The 18,055-nt window shown below is 38.7% G+C and overlaps 1 protein-coding gene across 1 annotated transcript in view; it reads right to left on the bottom strand.

Annotated features, from left to right (window-relative positions):
- NCKAP5 (NCK associated protein 5) overlaps window positions 1–18,055 on the bottom strand; it is a 226,366-nt gene that overhangs the window by 83,999 nt on the left and 124,312 nt on the right. Inside the window, exons 6-7 of the mRNA XM_064719088.1 lie at window positions 11,205–11,273; window positions 4,787–4,825 (exon numbers count right to left, since the gene is read on the bottom strand). Coding sequence (XP_064575158.1) covers window positions 4,787–4,825; window positions 11,205–11,273 — 108 coding nt within the window. The remainder of the gene's footprint in view (window positions 1–4,786; window positions 4,826–11,204; window positions 11,274–18,055) is intronic.

Below are 18,055 nucleotides of genomic sequence, written 5' to 3'. Positions count from 1 at the left end.
TACTCTACTATCATCTATCTACCCATCTATCTATCTATCATCTATCTATCTATCATTACTATCTATCTCTATCTATCTATCATCTATCTATCTATCATCATCTATCTATCATCTATCTATCTATCATCTATCTATCTATCATCATCTATCTATCTATCATCTATCTATCTATCATCATCTATCTATCTATCATCTATCTATCTATCATCTATCTATCTATCATCTATCTATCTATCATCTATCTATCTATATCATCTATCTATCATCTATCTAAATCTATCATATCATATCATCTATCATCTATCTGTTGTAATCTTTGCTCTCTGGCTGCCATACACGTAAAGTCCCAGCTCTCAGGCTGTCACAGCTCTCGGCTGTCCGGGGGATTCCATACCTTCTCTCTCTCTCTCTGTTTGGCTGCAGCGTTGTCTTCACACGGGGCTCTTCTATCTTCTCAGGGGCTCCTCTTGGGCTCTTGACCCACCCCTATTTATCTCAGTTACCCTCACGAGCCACAGCTGTTGCCCAACTAAGGACCCTGCAGCTGCAGCTCGTTTGGAGTAACTTAGACACACACTGATCTCACAATACAACATATATTCAGGCCCCCACATATCTATCTATCTATCTATCTCTCCATCTCTCTCTCTCTCTCTCTCTCTCTCTCTCTCTCTCTCTCTCTCTCTCTCTGTCCCCTCTCTCTCTCACTCTCACTCTCTTCTCTCTCTCTCTCTCTCTTCTCTCTCTCTCTCTCTCTTCTCTCTCTTTTCTCTCTCTCTCTCTCTTCTCTCTCTCTCTCTTCTCTCTCTCTCTCTCTCTCTCTATCTATCTATAGTGTAAAACCTGCTTTTCCTGGTCACCTGAAGGAACTCAGGATTCTGTTACAGAGAGGATTTTGGAGACAGCACAGACACTGAGCTTTTCAGCAATATTTTGTACAGCTGCCCATTTTGAGGTAAGAGCGCTTCACAAACCAGGAAAGCTAGTCTCCTAATAATGATTACATGTAAAAATAATAAGCTGAAGCCATATCTTGGTGTTTTGTTTGTTTTTTTTAATTTACATCTCCAAAATACTTACCACTATTTAAATTTAGGCCATTTGCTGCCCTGTGGTATTGCCTAGCTCATATTACTTTCCACCATATGAAGGTGGAGAAAGAGGCCTCAGCACCCCCATATGCTGTCCTGTCAATACCATTAGCAACATGATGACCTGGCTTGATGAGAAAACAAGTCAGAGGGGAAAATTGTATTCAGATGTAGCTTAAATTCTTGCCTACAGTTGCTCTAGTCTCTGCTCTAACCAGGACTGAGGTTATAAGAGGTGAATACACAATAAAATATGTTCATCTTGAGACTCACAGAAAACTGTAAACATCTTTTTATGCATATGTATCAGATTTTATGAATACTGGATGAATGCAGTTGTTCTCTCCTGATGGTTTTATGGCATTTGTTTTAGGTGGCTGTCAAGTGGCTGTTCAGTTGAAATTGCAAGAGCCTTCCAACATGACCCTCAAAAAATCTCGAGGCTGATGATTTCTAAAGCCCTGAAGCTTTGCTTCCTGTCAGTGAGATCTCTTATCCCTGGTCTTGCACAAGAATCTCTATTAGTAATAGAGACTGCAAGCATCAAGACCCATCATTATCTGTCTTTCACAAATCAGAGAATTTAAAGCTGAGCCTTGGCTGTTATAACAGTGCTTAACATTTCAGGACTACTAAGGGCACTGGACAGGAAAAATGATTCACAGAAACTAACAGTGTAGAAAGAAATTAAATCTTAGCAAGGCCTCTGCCCAAAACCTTCCTATCTTACAGTATTAAAACCATAAGATTTATGTTTCAAACTTCAGAATTTCTGTAAAAAAGTAAAATATAAGATAGTAGATTACCCACCCAGATGCTATAAACCCTGCCAGTGGTAATGCCACACATAGCCCAGAGGAGAAATGAGGCACATAAAAGTAGCAATATTCTAGTAAAATAAAGTCTGAGTTTAGAAACTTGCAGTCCTAAAATTACCAATTAATACAACTATCAAATGTCTGAAGCATATAATTCCTCTCCTGTGGGCAAAACAACTAGCTATTAAGGCAGCAATCTCCCAAATATTTAAAGTACTCCTAGGGTTTCAGTACAGTGATATCTGAGCATCTCTGTGGTCTTGCTTCATCTCTTCAGCGTGAACCAGACTCAATCTTCTCCAAAATGGGATCCAATGCCCTCAGCAGAGGTTCCAGAAAAACACTGCTCTCCCTCTGAATATGCTTCTTTCTGCTTTAATTAACACTTAATTCACTTCTTTTTTATTTAATTGATGAAAATGGACATATGGTTTTCAAATAGAACCTAGAGTAAAAAGAGTGATCTCCTGAATACACTCCTGTAGAGGAGATTACAATAAAGAAGTAGATAAACAGGGCACAAAATTATTCAATTGAATGGTTTAGCTCAAATTTCAAGCTGCTGATCCAGGTCTTACATGGAAAAAAAAATAAAATTAAAATCCAGTTCTCAGCAGTCCAATCAGCTCATGTTATATGACAAGTCTTTGAGTGGAAGGAGAAAGAATGGATGTTTTCAGTATTATAGCATACAGGTTTGCCTCAGTTAATTTTGTGGGATATCTGACTTCTTAAATTTCCTAGAGGCAAAATTTTCTATTATTGAGTGGTAGAAATCCATAGAATTTTGCTACATAAAATTGTGAAATTATGCTGCGTGGCTAACTCAGCACAAATTCAATTTAACATTGTTCCTCCAGTCACATCAAAATAAAAAGTCTCTCATGTTAGAGAATTTCTATATGTATTGTAACAAATTACATACTTGAAAAGGGAACATTTAAGACTGTGATTCCATTTCAAGGATTCAGTGACATTGACAAATCACTCAAGCTTTGCTCACTCAATTTGTGTCACCAGAATCTCTCAGTGGGATCGCAGTCTTTGCACATCCCAGCAAGCACACAGCGCTCTACTCCTTCCATTACAGCTTGTACTTCATTTAAGTGAAAATTAGTCCTTGAGGGATGATTTCAAATTCACAGCCAAGCCCACGCAGTGTGTGCTACTGTACAAAACCACCCTTTCCCTTTTGTGAAAGCTCTCAGCTTTTCTCCATGTCTTGCTCTGCTCCTGACGGGTGTTATCTCTCCGTGGCATGACTGACTCTGCCTCACTGCTCAGCTGCATGATGGCAGATTTATCTGCTTACCAGCCACTATTTGGGTTCTGATATCTACCCTTTGGGGACTGGTGTGAGGAGTGCAATTTCCTCTTTATTGTACACTACTGTGTTCCTGTCTTTTCTTATAAAAGGACTTGTATGAACGGTGTCAGGAGCACTATACATTTAATATTCATTAGCATTTAGAAAAGTACCCTCTTTCCTCTTTCTATGGATATTAAATTAGCTGTTATTACTTAGTAATAGGTAAGCAGCTGTTAAATCCCATCAACCCTAAGTAAATCACTTTATTAAATGTATTTGGATCTGTTTTTATTGTATCCTTAGGAACTCCTTGGTTCCTATGGGTTTGGAAGGATTAATTACTGAGGAAATATGTAGTCATCAAAATGTTTGACACCTTTGCAAAGGAAATCAGCAAGCTCCTCTCTCCATTTGGGAAACCATCAAAAAATTCCCAAACTAGAGATTAATATATTGAGATTAACCCTCTGGTGAGTATTTCACCACATATGGTTTTATAGTCCAAAATGTGTATGAGGTTTTTGTGTATATTAACATGAAAAAATACCTCCATTTCCATTTAAACTGTACTGAAACACATATTTGGGATTTTTTTAGAAAATACCTCAAGTTATATTTCTAGCAGGTGTCACAGGAACAGCCCTGCAGTCCTCTGATGATGCACAGACCCTACTCCTACGTGTAAACCGAGACACAGAGCACAGACAGCAGCAGGGCCAACTTCCCTGGATGTTGCGGCTTGCACAAATCACCTCAGATGCTGGAAGGCAGCATCCCTCTTCCAGAGTAAAAACCTTTGCTGTGCATCTAAAAATCATGGGATGAGCAATGATACTTTCAACCCAGCCTGTCCCCTCTGACCCCATTCTTCCCTTTGCAGAGAATTCTGAATGATGCCCATAAAGAAAGGCTTTGGAGCTGGTCCTCAAAAACTTTTTACATCTAGAACACTTTTGTGCATGTGGCAAGAGTTATTTTGATTATTTTAACTTTGTGTTTTGTGCTGCATTTTAAGAACATTATTACTTGTCCTGTCATTAAGTGTAGACAAGACAGTTTATATTCTCCTTTGCACTATCTGCTTTAAAAGACTGCATTTATGTCTCTTTCCGAATCATCTTTTTACAACTTAATGATCCAAAGCATTTTAATAATGCCACATCCATCAAGTGGTCTAGACCTTACAAAGAATCATTCCATGAATATTGAAATGCTCACAGTTTATTGTTAGAGAATTTTATATTTTGTTTGTCTTTCCCTCTTTCTCTCCCTGACAGAATGAAATCACAGAATCATGTTTAACTTAAAGACCACTTCAGAAAATTGGAATTTCAGACATGACTTCATGCAGAACAGATCTCTGTAGAAGCCACAGTGAATCTTTTCATTGTGCCAGGTTTGCAATTATCCTACAAGTGTTTTTCCTGTGCAGTACTTCCCCTGCTTACTGAATGTGTGAATGTAGTTTAAAAATGTATACTATTTGAGAATATATACATATCTTTCAAATAAGCAATGAATATCTGCAAGCTTCAAGTTACACTGAAAACACCCAAATCACAATTTACCTTTTGAGTGAGTAGAGCCTGAACAACCTGATTAGCCACCTGAAAGAGAAAAAGTAAACAAATTTACATATGTTATCATGTCTGTGTATGCAAAACAACCTTCTTTTGTGGCCTGTCCTGGTTTCAGCTAGGGCAGTGTTAATTTCCTCTCAGTAGCTGTTACAGTGCTGTGCTTTGGATTCAGAATGAAAATGGTGTTGATAACACACTGATGTTTTGGTTTTTTGCTAAGTTGTGTTCATCCTAAGTCAAGGAGCACTTGTTTATCTTGTCTCATGATCTGCCAGAGAGGATGCTCACAAAAGAAACTGGGAGGGAGCATTGCTGGGACAGGTGACCCAAAGTGGCCAAAGGGAAATTTCACACCACAGAACATTATGTGATATAGACTGGGGGAGTTGCCAGGAAGGAAACTGTTCCTATCTCAACACACAAGTTTTATGTTGATTCTTCTCCCCATTCTATTGGATTTGAGCAAGCAGCTGTGTGGTGCTTCATATCCATCTGGGCTTAAAACCATGACAGTCCTTTTTTGGCACTCAGTGTGATGCCCAAAGGGTTAAGGACAGATCCAACCAGAGTGAGTTAAAAGATTATTATAAACATTCACTGTATGGGTTTCACAATTGCCAGAGGCTTTATACTCCACCTCCCATCTACAACCACCACCAGTAAGAATACATGAAATTCACATCAACTACTTCTGTGCTCGTCCTCATTATAAGCAAATGTGCACTATATCAATTGCAGTGTGACATGAGGGGCATTTGGTTAACTTCTGTCATCTCTTCTTTGCAGTAGATGAAACTCTCACAGTTCTAGATGTGGCTGGTGTCTGCATCAGCATGGATTGACTGCATTCACTGGAGCAGATTTTACCAGCCAAGGATAGAGGCCTGAATGTTTTCATGAAGTTTAATTGTTTCTTGATTAAATATTGACAAAATGGTACATCTATCATGACAAGCAGGAACCATAAAGTGGCACAGAGAATTAAAGTACCTACTGTCATCGAGATGTGGTTGGAAGGCATTCACCCCACATAGCACAATTGACTTGAATGAGATTACACACCATTGATTAGCAGAACTATATATTCAACTGGGAATTTATGAAGTTATTTATTTTATACATCCTTTCTAATTTATCTTTACCAGCAAGGACAGGGGGAGTGAGGAGGAAGAAGGAGGGAGGAAAGAAAGACTGGGGTAAGATTTTCTGTTGGTGCTGTCTAACTTGAAGGTTCAACACCATATATGCAGATGTTATCACACAATGTGCTGACTTATCATTTTGCTCCTGCATTTAGGCAGAGCAAGTAGAGATGCCTCTCTTAGAAAAAAGAGTTTTTTGATTTAGTTTTGGTTTACAGAAATTACAGTAAAATTTATGCAGGTATCACTAAATAATCTGCATTGATTCCTGTTAGTCTTGGCAAATTAAATAAAACCCGCACCAACACTGATGTAAACTCAGTTGGGAGCAAAGAGCTGCAGCAGCTAATTCACTTCTGTAAATAATTTACTTTTGCTAGATACAAAAGCTACATTTGGTTCATACTCATAAAACTGCCTAGTATCAATTTTTTTTCCCCAAACTTCAGGCAGCCTGTGGAACAACGCTCCAAAAGAATGGCTCTCTACATGATTTAACAGAAGACACAGACTAATATTAGAACAGTAATAACCAACAGAAGTAAACATGCTGGGGTTTGAAAGCCCATGTGCCTTGCCCTGCAGGCTCTCAGGCTCTCCACTGACACTGCTCCTCCTGGCAGGTACTTTAAGGGCTGTTTGCTCTACCTGAAAATTGAACAAACCATAGAGAATACATTATTCCTTTACTTTCTGACACAGAGTTACTTTACCAAGGAAGAACTAAAAGGTTCTTTGAAGTGTGCACTAGTCACTCACAACAGCATAGCCTACAAAATTACTCCTACAGCTTTACATATTGTACAGAGGAGTGTAAATGGCATAATATTCCAAATGGGAAAAAAACTGAACCTGCTGATGCATTTATGACAAACTTTCCAGCTCTTGAGTGAAGATAGGTATCTAAATGGAAGTACCTGCCAGTGATCCATAGCTCCCATGGAACTCAATAACAAAGATATGTAACCAGGTTCCTTAGGAAAATGTGGCTATTTTTTTTCCTATTATCTAGCAACTTGGAAAACTGTGTTGTTGTTACCATTCAAGATTTTCAGGTCTGTATTTTTGGTATTCAGCAGGAACAGAGGTGGGAAGCCTTCAGTGAAATGTTCTGCAGTTACTAAAATTAATTTAGCACTCAATAAGTGGAATCATAGCCAAATGTTTGCATTTCAAATGAGGTTGCCATTCTACTCCTACAGCATATGGAAATAAGCTACTAAACTCACCAGTCTACTTCAATTTAACTTACAGGTATCAGGAGACACCATGGATGTGAATGAACAACATGAACCAGTTCCACAAAACTGATAGTCACAACTACCAAAAACTGTGGCAACTGAGATCATCGGAGGCAGAGGAATTGACTTCTGAGATGCAGAAAATGTGAACATGTGAAGTTCTCACTTGAATGAGACATAACTGTGGCTCAATCCCAGCAAAAATCAGCTGTAAAAGTACTTGACCTGTGATAACTGCAGTTAATCAAGGTGAAGCAAGGAGCAGAACAGAGCTGGCTGGTTCCTGGGTCTGCTGTTCTGCAGAAGGTGACACTCCTTCCTCTCACACTACCTGCCTCTCCTCTGAACCTTACAGCCAGGATCTTTAGGGGATGATTCCTTTTTGGGATTGCAATAAAAGAGATAAAAGATCCAGCTTCACTTTTTCCTTAGGAAGTTATGTTTACAAATATATGTCATAAAGTGGTCTTAATAGAAAAGGGATAAAAATAATGAATCAAAGAAAAGAGACCCTAATGCAACATCTGTTATGCCTTTTACAAGTACTGAGATTTTACACAGCTGCCTTTAATGTATAATCCCATATGCACAAAGACATTCAAAGTGTACTAAAATAAAAGATTTATCTTTTAGTCAAATCTTAAAAACAGAATGCCATTTTTTTAAGACAACTCTGCATTTTTGATTATTTAATTCTTAAAACATCAGCAAAAATATCAACTACCCCAAGTTGCATAATTTCCTGCATGTGAATATGGTGAAGCTTTGACAGAAATCTCAGTTGGCACAGTGATGTGAATAACCATGACACTGCCACCTACCAGTAAACTGACAGCTGAATTCCACAATAGGAAACTGAGATTAAGCATGTTAACCTCAAAGCCCAAAGGTACAGGAAGACAATCCTGGGTTTTGCATTAAATTTTTCAGCAACAGAAAGATACATTTATGGAGTATGTCTGAATTTAAATAAGCTCTTTTCTTATTTATCAAGTACTGGAACATTTCAATGACACCTTTTTCCAAATACCATTCCAAGATTTTTACATTTACACTTCAGAGATGAACAATTATTTTAAAATCAGTGAATAATTGTTAAAATTCATAAAGGACCCTGCTCAGCTTGACCCATATGCATTTCAGATTTAATCTCTCTGAACATTTGAGTTTCATTGAATTTTACCATGAAAATGATTACAGAGCACGCATTTTTATGTCACAGTTGCAGGCATTTGTACAATATTAAATGTAGGGCATTACATGAATGGAAAATATGTAAAATAACTGATGTAAAAAAAAAGAAAAATGAAGGGAAATAATGGCAAGCACAGCTTTAAAAACTCAGCTGTGGTATATCTTTGCTATACAGACAGAAAAATCACAGTGGTTATTTTTACTTCATATTCAGCTTAATGGCCACCAACACATGAGCAGAGAGCACTGGGCATTGCAGGTGTCACTGGCTGTGACCTGGGGGAGCAGGCAGGCGCCACTGCCAGGGTGCCAGGTTAAATGGGGCTGGAGTGCCCTGAGCAGGGTCTGCCTTGCCCAGGGCAGAGGAGCTGCACTCTGAGTGATGAGTGATGAGTGATGAGGGAGAGATGGCAGAGCTCTCTCAATTGTTAGCAAATGATGTCCCTTCAGTTCCTCAGGGGCTCCCAGACATGTTACAGCCAGGATGGCCAGGTGGGAAAGAAGCACTCCTTGTGCAGCAGCCCAGGAGAAGTTCATTGCACTCACAACTAATTTGACAACAGAGGCAAAATTTAAAACATTAAAACCCTGGTTGTAGTAGGTGCTCAGATTTTTCTGTGGCAGCCCCAGGTGTCTCAGGCTGGGTGTGATCACAGCCCTGAGCTCCCAGAACAGCTCTGCTCCTCTCTCCAAACCAAAGGGGGCTGCAGCACACACACACAGGCTGCTCCTGAAATACATCTGCTCCTAAACACATGAACAGGTTCTGAGAGCCACACCAGGGAAGGGCTGAAGAAATTCTCACTTTCAAGAAGAGGGGTTGGTGTAACATGAGGTATGAGCAGAGCAATCATCAGACCTAAAGCCCTTAAGAAATTTTAAAATGAAAATATTTTCAAATATTTTTGATTTTTTAAAACAATCTTTATGGAAAGTATTTTATTTGCTTAAGATCTCCAATAACAATCCTGTCTGGAAAGGAATTTTTGTTGTTAACTAATTAAATTTCTGTCTCATCTCCAATATATTCCCTTCACTGTTACTCTAAAGAAAGAGGCTGAGGATGTGTGATTTCTTGGGCAGCCCCACCAAAGGAATGTGCTCAGATGAACACTGACCCGGGACTCCTACAAAATCTGCAACTGTTAAATGAGGTTTTCTTGTCTCAGTCATGGACAACAACTTCTTCACCCCAGTGACCAGAGGGCATCAGATCCAAGCTTGTGTCAGCTGAAACAATGCTGGCTACAGCATTGCACACAATGCCAAAGCATTGTGAAACACACAAAAAAAGAATGAGATGAACAAAAAATAAAACAGAGAAGCCCCAACCCACAGGCGGTGAGAAGCACTTTCTCCTGGAAAAGTTGCCACAGTGAGAGAAGATGGAGACAGCTGTAATAATACAGAAGAACTGAAAACAGCCAACATAATGTTGAAGATTATAAAGTTGAGAGCATAGTTTGATTTAATTATATGATCTTCAAACTGAAGCAGCGTGTGAAAAACAATCCTGGGTCAGAAATCCACCATCCTACTTCAAACAGGATAAAAGCATGTTTTCTGTCCTTATAATCTGCATGGAGTGTTTTGCTGAAATGGACAGTTACAGCGCTTCACTCATTTCCAAAACTAATTATGTAAGCAGATTTTGTCCTAGACAATCAGAAAATAATTTTAAGTCAGGCTCTGTAATTTAAAATGAAGTTAGCAATTATATGGTAATTTCATCCTTATCACCAAGACATCCTTGCATGGTTTGAGTATGCACTGAGGGTGACTCAGGCCACTGCAGACAAAGGCTCTGCTGGACCCCAGAAAGGGCAGAGCATACCCAGGGGGAAGTTATCTGCAAATTCCCTGACAAAAACCTGCCACAGTGGCAAAAGGGAGGATTTGCTGATGAAAATCTGCACTAAACTGGAGGTTTCTTGTAGCAGAGTTGTATTGTTCAGGCTTCTAGCACTTCAGCAAATGCCAATTAAAAATTAAAAGAGCTGCAGTGAAGACTGGAGTTGCCATGTGCCCTGGGTGGTTTGCTTGCTCACGCACTCTTCTCTCCAAGGTACAGCTGGAGTTCTTGTTTTGTTTGCATGGCAGTAAATTACTTATGCCATGACACATCCTTATTATGGAATGGGTAAATGATTTCTACCAAGCAACTCTTGGAGCCACTAAGAGCTTTCAAACTGCTTTAAACTCTGAGGCACGCTGGAGAGCCTCATTGGGAGGAGCAAGGGAGCATCAGTATTTGTGTGGAGAAAGCTCCACGCAACAGGAGACAGTAGGCACTACTGGAATGAAATCATTGCTGCAGTGCTGACAGTAAGGGAGGGGTGAATTATATTCCAGATGCAACTGGAAGCTCTGACCAAGCCAGCAGCTAGAAAAAAAAAAAACAGCATTAAAATTAAAAGCTGTGTATGTAACCCTAAGGGGGAGCTGAGAGACTCAGCTGTGGGGTTATGGAATGTATCACATGTGAAAATTGAGGGATTCCTGATCCACACATGTTCCACCTGACAGAAGAGGAGTGCTCAGCACCTATCAGGCAAATTATAACCTCCTCTTCCTCCTGAAAGCAAGCCAGTTCTATGTATTGGTCACAGGGATATCAACTTTTCAGTGAAGAGCTGTGGTCAAACAGGATTTACAGCAGAGGTCGTGGAGAACAACACCTTTGACTGCCAGACACATGTTCTTGGAATTAATTAGAATGAGGTAATACAAAAATTGCAGAACAATGTCAACCTTCTAAGAGAGGCAGAGATTAATTTGTATTAATTTAATTATAGTAGCAGGTAAGAACAACCTTTTTATCTACCTTACCTCATCGAGACATCTTTCATACTGTTCTCTCTGATTTTCATTTTCCAGAGCCAGCGCTGAATTCTCTGCCTACAGTAAAAGGGAATAAATAAGTAAATATGTAAATTTAGCAAAGGATATCTCTCACCACATGACAATACATAAAAATACTCAGGGGGCTTACCTACCATACTTCTTCAAGATCCAGAATAAAATGCACTGTGCGATTTATTTTGTGCTGCAGGTTGGTGCTTTGAGTAAAACCAGAAGTGACATTCATTTATGAGATTATTCACACCCTGCATTACAATTTAGAACAATATCATAGCAGATATTCCATGTATGTCCACCATCTCACCTTGTCAGGTGCAATAGAGTTGGTAATGAAACACCATAAAAGATATTGACATATCTTCTTCTCTCCCTCTCCCTTTGCAGTTTAGAGGGAACTTTTTACTTAAGAACCACTTGGACACAAACAGAGGCAGCCACTATCACAGGGAAACAAAAGCCAACATCATGTAAACCTTGAGCTGTGGCCGCCCCTCTAAAGCCTGGCTCTGCAGCAGGGAACCCCACATGCACAGGTCATTCTACAGCTAATTGGTGAATTATAACATCCTATAACTGACCCTGATAAATTTAATAGACTTCACTTACAAAAAAATTTGATTATTTCAAGGTATTTTGCTACATCTAAATGTAGTCTTGAAGTCAGACTTTTTTTCTCCCACATATGTAACTTTAAATATGACAAAGATTCCTGTGCAATAGTCTTTCATCTGTCTTTAGTTCTCATTACACTCTTTGCATAGTGAAAACTTAAAAATAGCACAATCTGGTAAGTAAATCACAGTAAATTAAGGTGTTTTTCTCTATATATCTATTTGACTTCAAGAATTCTTACAGTATGGGAAGAGGAAAATCTCTAAAGTGTGATGTAGTTTCATCAGAGCAAGTTTCTACTAGTCTTCTCCTAAGGACTGAGAAACTAAAACAAAATATATAAAAATCTATGAGTGAAAACTGGCTCTAGAAATGTCTCTGCCTCCCATGCATAACTTCCCATCACATAACCATAGCACCAAAATCAATACCTTCCCATAATTACAACTATTATGCAATTTACAGTACTTGCATTACTTTAACCTGCTTCTATAAAACTTAAACAAGTGCTGCTTCAGTGGAATTGTGGTTACACAAAACAACAGTGATAAATACAGTTAACATTTGCAGTTTTAGAGTAAAATTAATGTGATGTGCTGTATGGAAAGACTGTGAAAGATGCACAGTTGCCTCTTCTTTGTTAAAAAAGTCAATGAATCAACAAAATAGGAATCCCAAAGTCTATTAAATTGATTCATTAATAAAAATTTCAAATTCAGCTGAATCATAAAAGCAAGGCTAGGAAGCAAAAGCAAATGTACACTATTAGCCAGCATCTTGAAAGAGATTGAAAGAGTAAAAGTGTGGTAAGAAACAAGGGCATATAGAGTTTACTTATTTAAAAGTCTAAATAAGCAAGTGTAGAGAATCTGTGCTTTATCTCCAGGGTACAATTAAAGCCAGCAAAGGTGGTAAAATGCTCTGCATCATATTTTCACAATGTCACCTATGGATGGGTTCAACATAAGGCTATAAAAAGTCTATGGGTGATCCTGCAGAGAGCACTGTGAGATGAGGCAGCAAAAAGTGGCAGATGCAGAAGGAGCAAAGTAGAAGAAGAAGCTGAAAAAGCAGCAGTAAAAAATCAGAAGCTGGAGGGTAAATAGTCCTGCAGACTGAAGAGGCCACAGTTTGCTTTTATAGACATATTTTTGCAGATTGATTGATAAAATAAAGAAATGCTTGTTACATAAAAATATTCCTGAGTTAAAGATTTTCTGATATTTTCTCTATGAATATCCCCCTAAACTACCACCCAAAGGAATTTCTTACTGTTTTGAAGCAACCACTAAAGGATTAGTCTGCACAGACTAATTGATATATTTATGGATTTTATTTTTAATTTTTATTTTTTATTAACATAAAAATACATTGTATGATTTTATCCCAAAATAGTTTGAGCAGACTGCTTACACAAAGAAATCAGTGAAAGAACTACAGCACACCCTTGTACTATGTGAAATATACAGAGAGCTCACCATGCTTCTCTTACTCCATGCTTTGGAATGCTGTAAAATGGAGTGTTAAATCTTCCTGGATCTGTGCACTGAACCTCTGATTTCAGCAAGCTATTCCATTACCAACAGGCTACCAAAATTAGGAAATCTAAACCTGACAGCATTATAAATAAATTCTACATTTCAGCTCTTATCAATCCACAGTGGAAACATCTGTATAATAAAACCTGTTCTCACATCACTGGTTTTAAAATTGCAGTGAAAGGATGTAAGGCAGTCAATGTTAGCTTGACTTTTGTACTTCTTGATTGCCAAGCAAATCATGCTTATTTATTTGGCATTTTGTAATAAGGACTAGACTAGAAAGGAACACTTGACTGACTTTGCTTTACAATCTGTGCCAGTTCCCACAATGTGAGAAAACCAGTACTTGATATATTAAATCACTCTACAGTGCAACCAAATACTTGATAATAATCCTCATTCCCCCGAAAGTGTTCATTTGGAAAATTTGTAATAGCACTTACAGTCTCAAAGCCCTGCCTCCTAATCCAAACCTTCATTTATTTAACAGAAATCACTAGCTTTTGATGTTATTGTAAGGCAGCTCAATTTTTGCCTTCCTCTTGTGTTGTATATTCTGGGCATCCTTTGCCATTTAAGCAGAGTACATCTCCTTGAAGGAAACTGCTATTAAATTTCCATTTTTATTTTCAGGCCACACTTGGAGAAGGCAAAGCTGCAGGAAGGATCTCTCTATTCTCACAGCTGGGAATCTTTTGCACCCTTGCAGGCACCTGGGGCAGGGACAGCTCTGACCCCAGCTCTAATCCCACCCCTGAACCGGCAGGGACTGTGCAGGGAAAGCTGAACTTGCTGAGAACAGGCAGCTGAGAGTCCTGAGAGCAGCACTTTCTGAGATAGCCACTGATTTCTGCAGTGATTCTAGTTCAGACATGGCTGTCCTCTAGGAATTTATGTATATTTTATGTCCCACATAGAAATGAGCAATCATTCTCTGTCCCTCAGTCTTGCTAACACGAAGAGTGATGCAGCCCAGCAAAGATGGAGCACTCAGTGCCTCCACCAGCACCTCAGGCACACACATTGGTTTTTGGGGGACAGCTCACAAAGTACAGCAGCATTCAGTCAGCCAAAATTAACTGTGGCACAACTTACCTCTAAATGCAACATCAGTATCAGTACCTGCTGCTTTTGGGTCATTACAGACTCAAGGATCCTAAAATGTCAAAACTGATGTCCCTCCCCATTCTGATTTTGAAAGTATTTTGCACTAGAGTCTCCCAACACTGGAAAATTTAAAGATTACTTAGATAATGCTAAGCCACCTTCAACTTCCTGAATTAGAGACAACATGGTTCTGAATTGTGAGATGGAGTTTGAAAGGTAAAACTTCAGGCTACTTTAACAAAACAGGCTGCCTTGAATTGGTGCCATTGCTAACATGCAGTCATTATCAGAGACTTTGTCAATTGTTTTTGATTCCTTCCTCAGGACAAAAAACATAGCCCCGGTAATGATAAAACTTCTTTGAGTCAGCTAAATTCTCTCTCCCATAGATATTTTCTCCTGTGGGGCAGCTGTTAGCACAGTTTCAAAGTTAATAAAAGGCTACACACCTGATGCTTCAACAGACAATCCTCTGCACTTTTACAATGACAATGAAATTAATTAAAAATATTAATTAACTATTAAAATTAATTGAATTTTCTACTAGAATGCACGAATAAAAGAGAAGCATGACTAAAAGAGAATTATGCACAAGATAGTTTTCCTTACTCAATCTTTTTCTCAGAGTTGAGACAAAACAAAAGGATGGGAGGGGGAAGAAAGCAGAAATCAGGAAGTGATATGGATTTTGCACTAAAGGAAGAGGAGATCATAGAACCACAGGCTGGTTTGGATCAGAAAGGACCTTTAAAGATCATCCAGTCATGGGCAGGAGATGAAGGTCTAAAGGTTGCACATCTAGTTAGCAGCTCAGCATGCTCTGAAGGTATCATCAATAAAGGTCAAGGGGAACAAAGTTATGACAGTGAACTTTAAAATCCCTGGCAGAATGCTACCCCACAGTTACCATGTGCACTCCTTTGTTATTCACACTAAACCATTTGTCCATTTATAGAAAGCTTTATTGATTTACACAGACATTCATTTGTCATGCCCACTGCAGTGTATTAAGAGCTGTCCAAGCACTTCAAATGTACTCAGCAATTTTTTCCTGCTTTCAGCCTCTGATTTTGTGTACTTCTGTGGTCACAGCTTCCTACAGCACACGAGGGGTCAAACCCTGTTTTGGCAAAGTAAGAAGTGATGCTGTTGATTTTTTCCTTAGGTCCTTGGAGCATTTTTGGTAAGATGCTGCTCTAGGAGGAGTTTACCACCTGAACCACCTCTGTGTCTTTGGTCACAGAACTTTTTGCATTTTTCTGTCCCTGCTATGCAGATGATTTGCCCTTTGAAAGACTAATCCAACACATTGTCAGAGAAAAGTTTGACACCATATTTCTGCTGGTCAGAAGAGCTGAAAATTACATTTTTGCTTTTAAAGCAATGTAATTGTAGCAACAAAAGCCTTAATTGAATTCTAGCACTATAACAGCATTTCCACTGGCCACCTTCCAGTGCCTTTTATATTAGTAAAGACAGCTCATTTTACTCTTTGCTGGGAGTAAAATGAGAACTGCACCTCAAGGCCACCTGTCAACATTTGGATGTTTCCACCTTGTCCTTTACACTTTTTTCACAAGAGATGAAAGCTTGGGCAGCCATGGAGCATCTCCCTGCTGAACAGCTCTGCTCCCTGGCCCTACATCCTCAGGACACTGACACTGGGAAGTGCTACCTACTGACGAAATAATCAGTGAATTTAGTGGGAAAATACTTAAATAAAGTGGTTTTTTATTTAAATGTCCCAGCCTTAACTATTTCTTCTGGATCATGGACATGGGGGAAAAAAAGCAAAACACCAAAAAGAACAAATCAGTGATATGATGACAGCCAAGCTTCTCACCCTTGCTTCAAAACACTTAGGCTTCTCAGCAGCATCATTTTCTGTTTTATTTTTTAATGGCCTGTTATATTTAACCCCACTTAAAACATTTGACATATTTTATCTGAAATATTCAGCCAGTGCTTAATTCCCATTCACTTAAAACATGGAATGGAAGTAATACATATGTGATGTTAAATAATAAAACACAGAACCATACAAGTGTCAATTATAATTCTGTCTATAAAAAGGCCCTTATTGGGCAGCACTGGTGGGTTGTTGCAATTCACAACTTCAACAATGGTTTTTAAAATTTTTTTACTGTTACAAGACTATATTACATCTCAAAAGCAGTGTATCTCCCAGGACAGGCTCTGCTATAGCTGTGCTACCCATGGGTTTGTAGACTCCAGAAAGCAGTACAACCTTCTAGTGTATGCTAGAAATCAAAATCTATTTATTCAACATCAGGAAAAGAACCACTTAAGGTTACAGAAACCTCTTGGGTTTAAATGTTGTGAACAAAAAGCAGCCCAAGGTCTGTGCAGCTTCCTATGATGCCTCACCAATTATTGATGAGCAGATTCATGTATTTAAACATGAACTTATGGCAGAAATTATGTAACAGTTTTAAAATTTGTGTTGATTTCACGCTGTCAAAGATCAGAACACAGAACTTGCTCATTTATTCAGATTTTTAGCAGTTTGCAGGGAGAGACTCCGACCCACAGTCCTGGATGGGGCTCATAACCACAGAAAGCTTTTCCTTTCTGCTGAGCATTTCCCAGCTCTCACCAGATGAAACAATGGGTGTCCAGCCTAAATGAGGAAGCCTCCCTTTGGAGAGAGGAATGCAACTGGAATTTATTCCTCCAAATTTACTTATATTGGATAAATGTACAAACTTCAGGATTCAAATCCAACAAACCAGAACCAAATGAGATTCATACACTGCTGGTGAGACTGTGTTCTAAAAATGACTAAAGCAAAAATCATATTCCTGGGAATTCCTCTGTGAAATACCTGATTTTTGCTTTTTTGGTTTTGTTTTTTTTTCTTTTCTTTTCTTTTTTTTTTTTTTTTCTCCAGAATCTGGGGCTGAACATTTTCAACTGGTTCAAGAATGGCAATATTTGTCTTTTTATCCTTTTGGTTAACTCTAAAGTAACTAAGAATGACAAGCCTTTAAAACTTCAACATTTTCCCTTCTGACACCCCAGAAATGTTTGGAGTTGACATTTTAAGAAGGTTGGGAATAGATCTAGCAAAACAGACTGCATTATAAGCACAGGCTTATCTTCAGGCAAATAATCACCTAGGCTACTGCTAACAGATATATCAATAATAGAGTTGTATGTTTACCTGCATGCAAATGGTAGAAAGCAGCAAATTCTACCAGTATTTACAGAGATAATAATAGACTCTCAACATTTCCACTGGCAAAGCACTATCAATACAGGCCTTTGTGCAAATGTGTTAAAATTATGAAGGATGCCTTTTTTCCCCCCAAAAAAAATTCTTCCAAATGATCCCATATAAAACATTTTTTGAGCATGAGAAGTAAAAGAGATCTGAAGAAGCAGAGACAGCCAGCATACAATTGTATTTCCTAAAGACATGGTCTATATAACACATGTGCACTTGATAAAGCATAGAAGTACAAGCATGGAGAGCCAAAAGCCCCACCAAGGTTCCCATTCCCTTCTTTTCCCTTCTTGTTTTAAGTGATTTGTTCC

This window comes from Zonotrichia leucophrys, chromosome 7 (assembly GCF_028769735.1).
Source record: "Zonotrichia leucophrys gambelii isolate GWCS_2022_RI chromosome 7, RI_Zleu_2.0, whole genome shotgun sequence".
Taxonomy (NCBI): domain Eukaryota; kingdom Metazoa; phylum Chordata; class Aves; order Passeriformes; family Passerellidae; genus Zonotrichia; species Zonotrichia leucophrys.
Note: the sequence above shows the minus strand (reverse complement) of the source record. Positions and strands in the feature narration are given on the sequence as shown.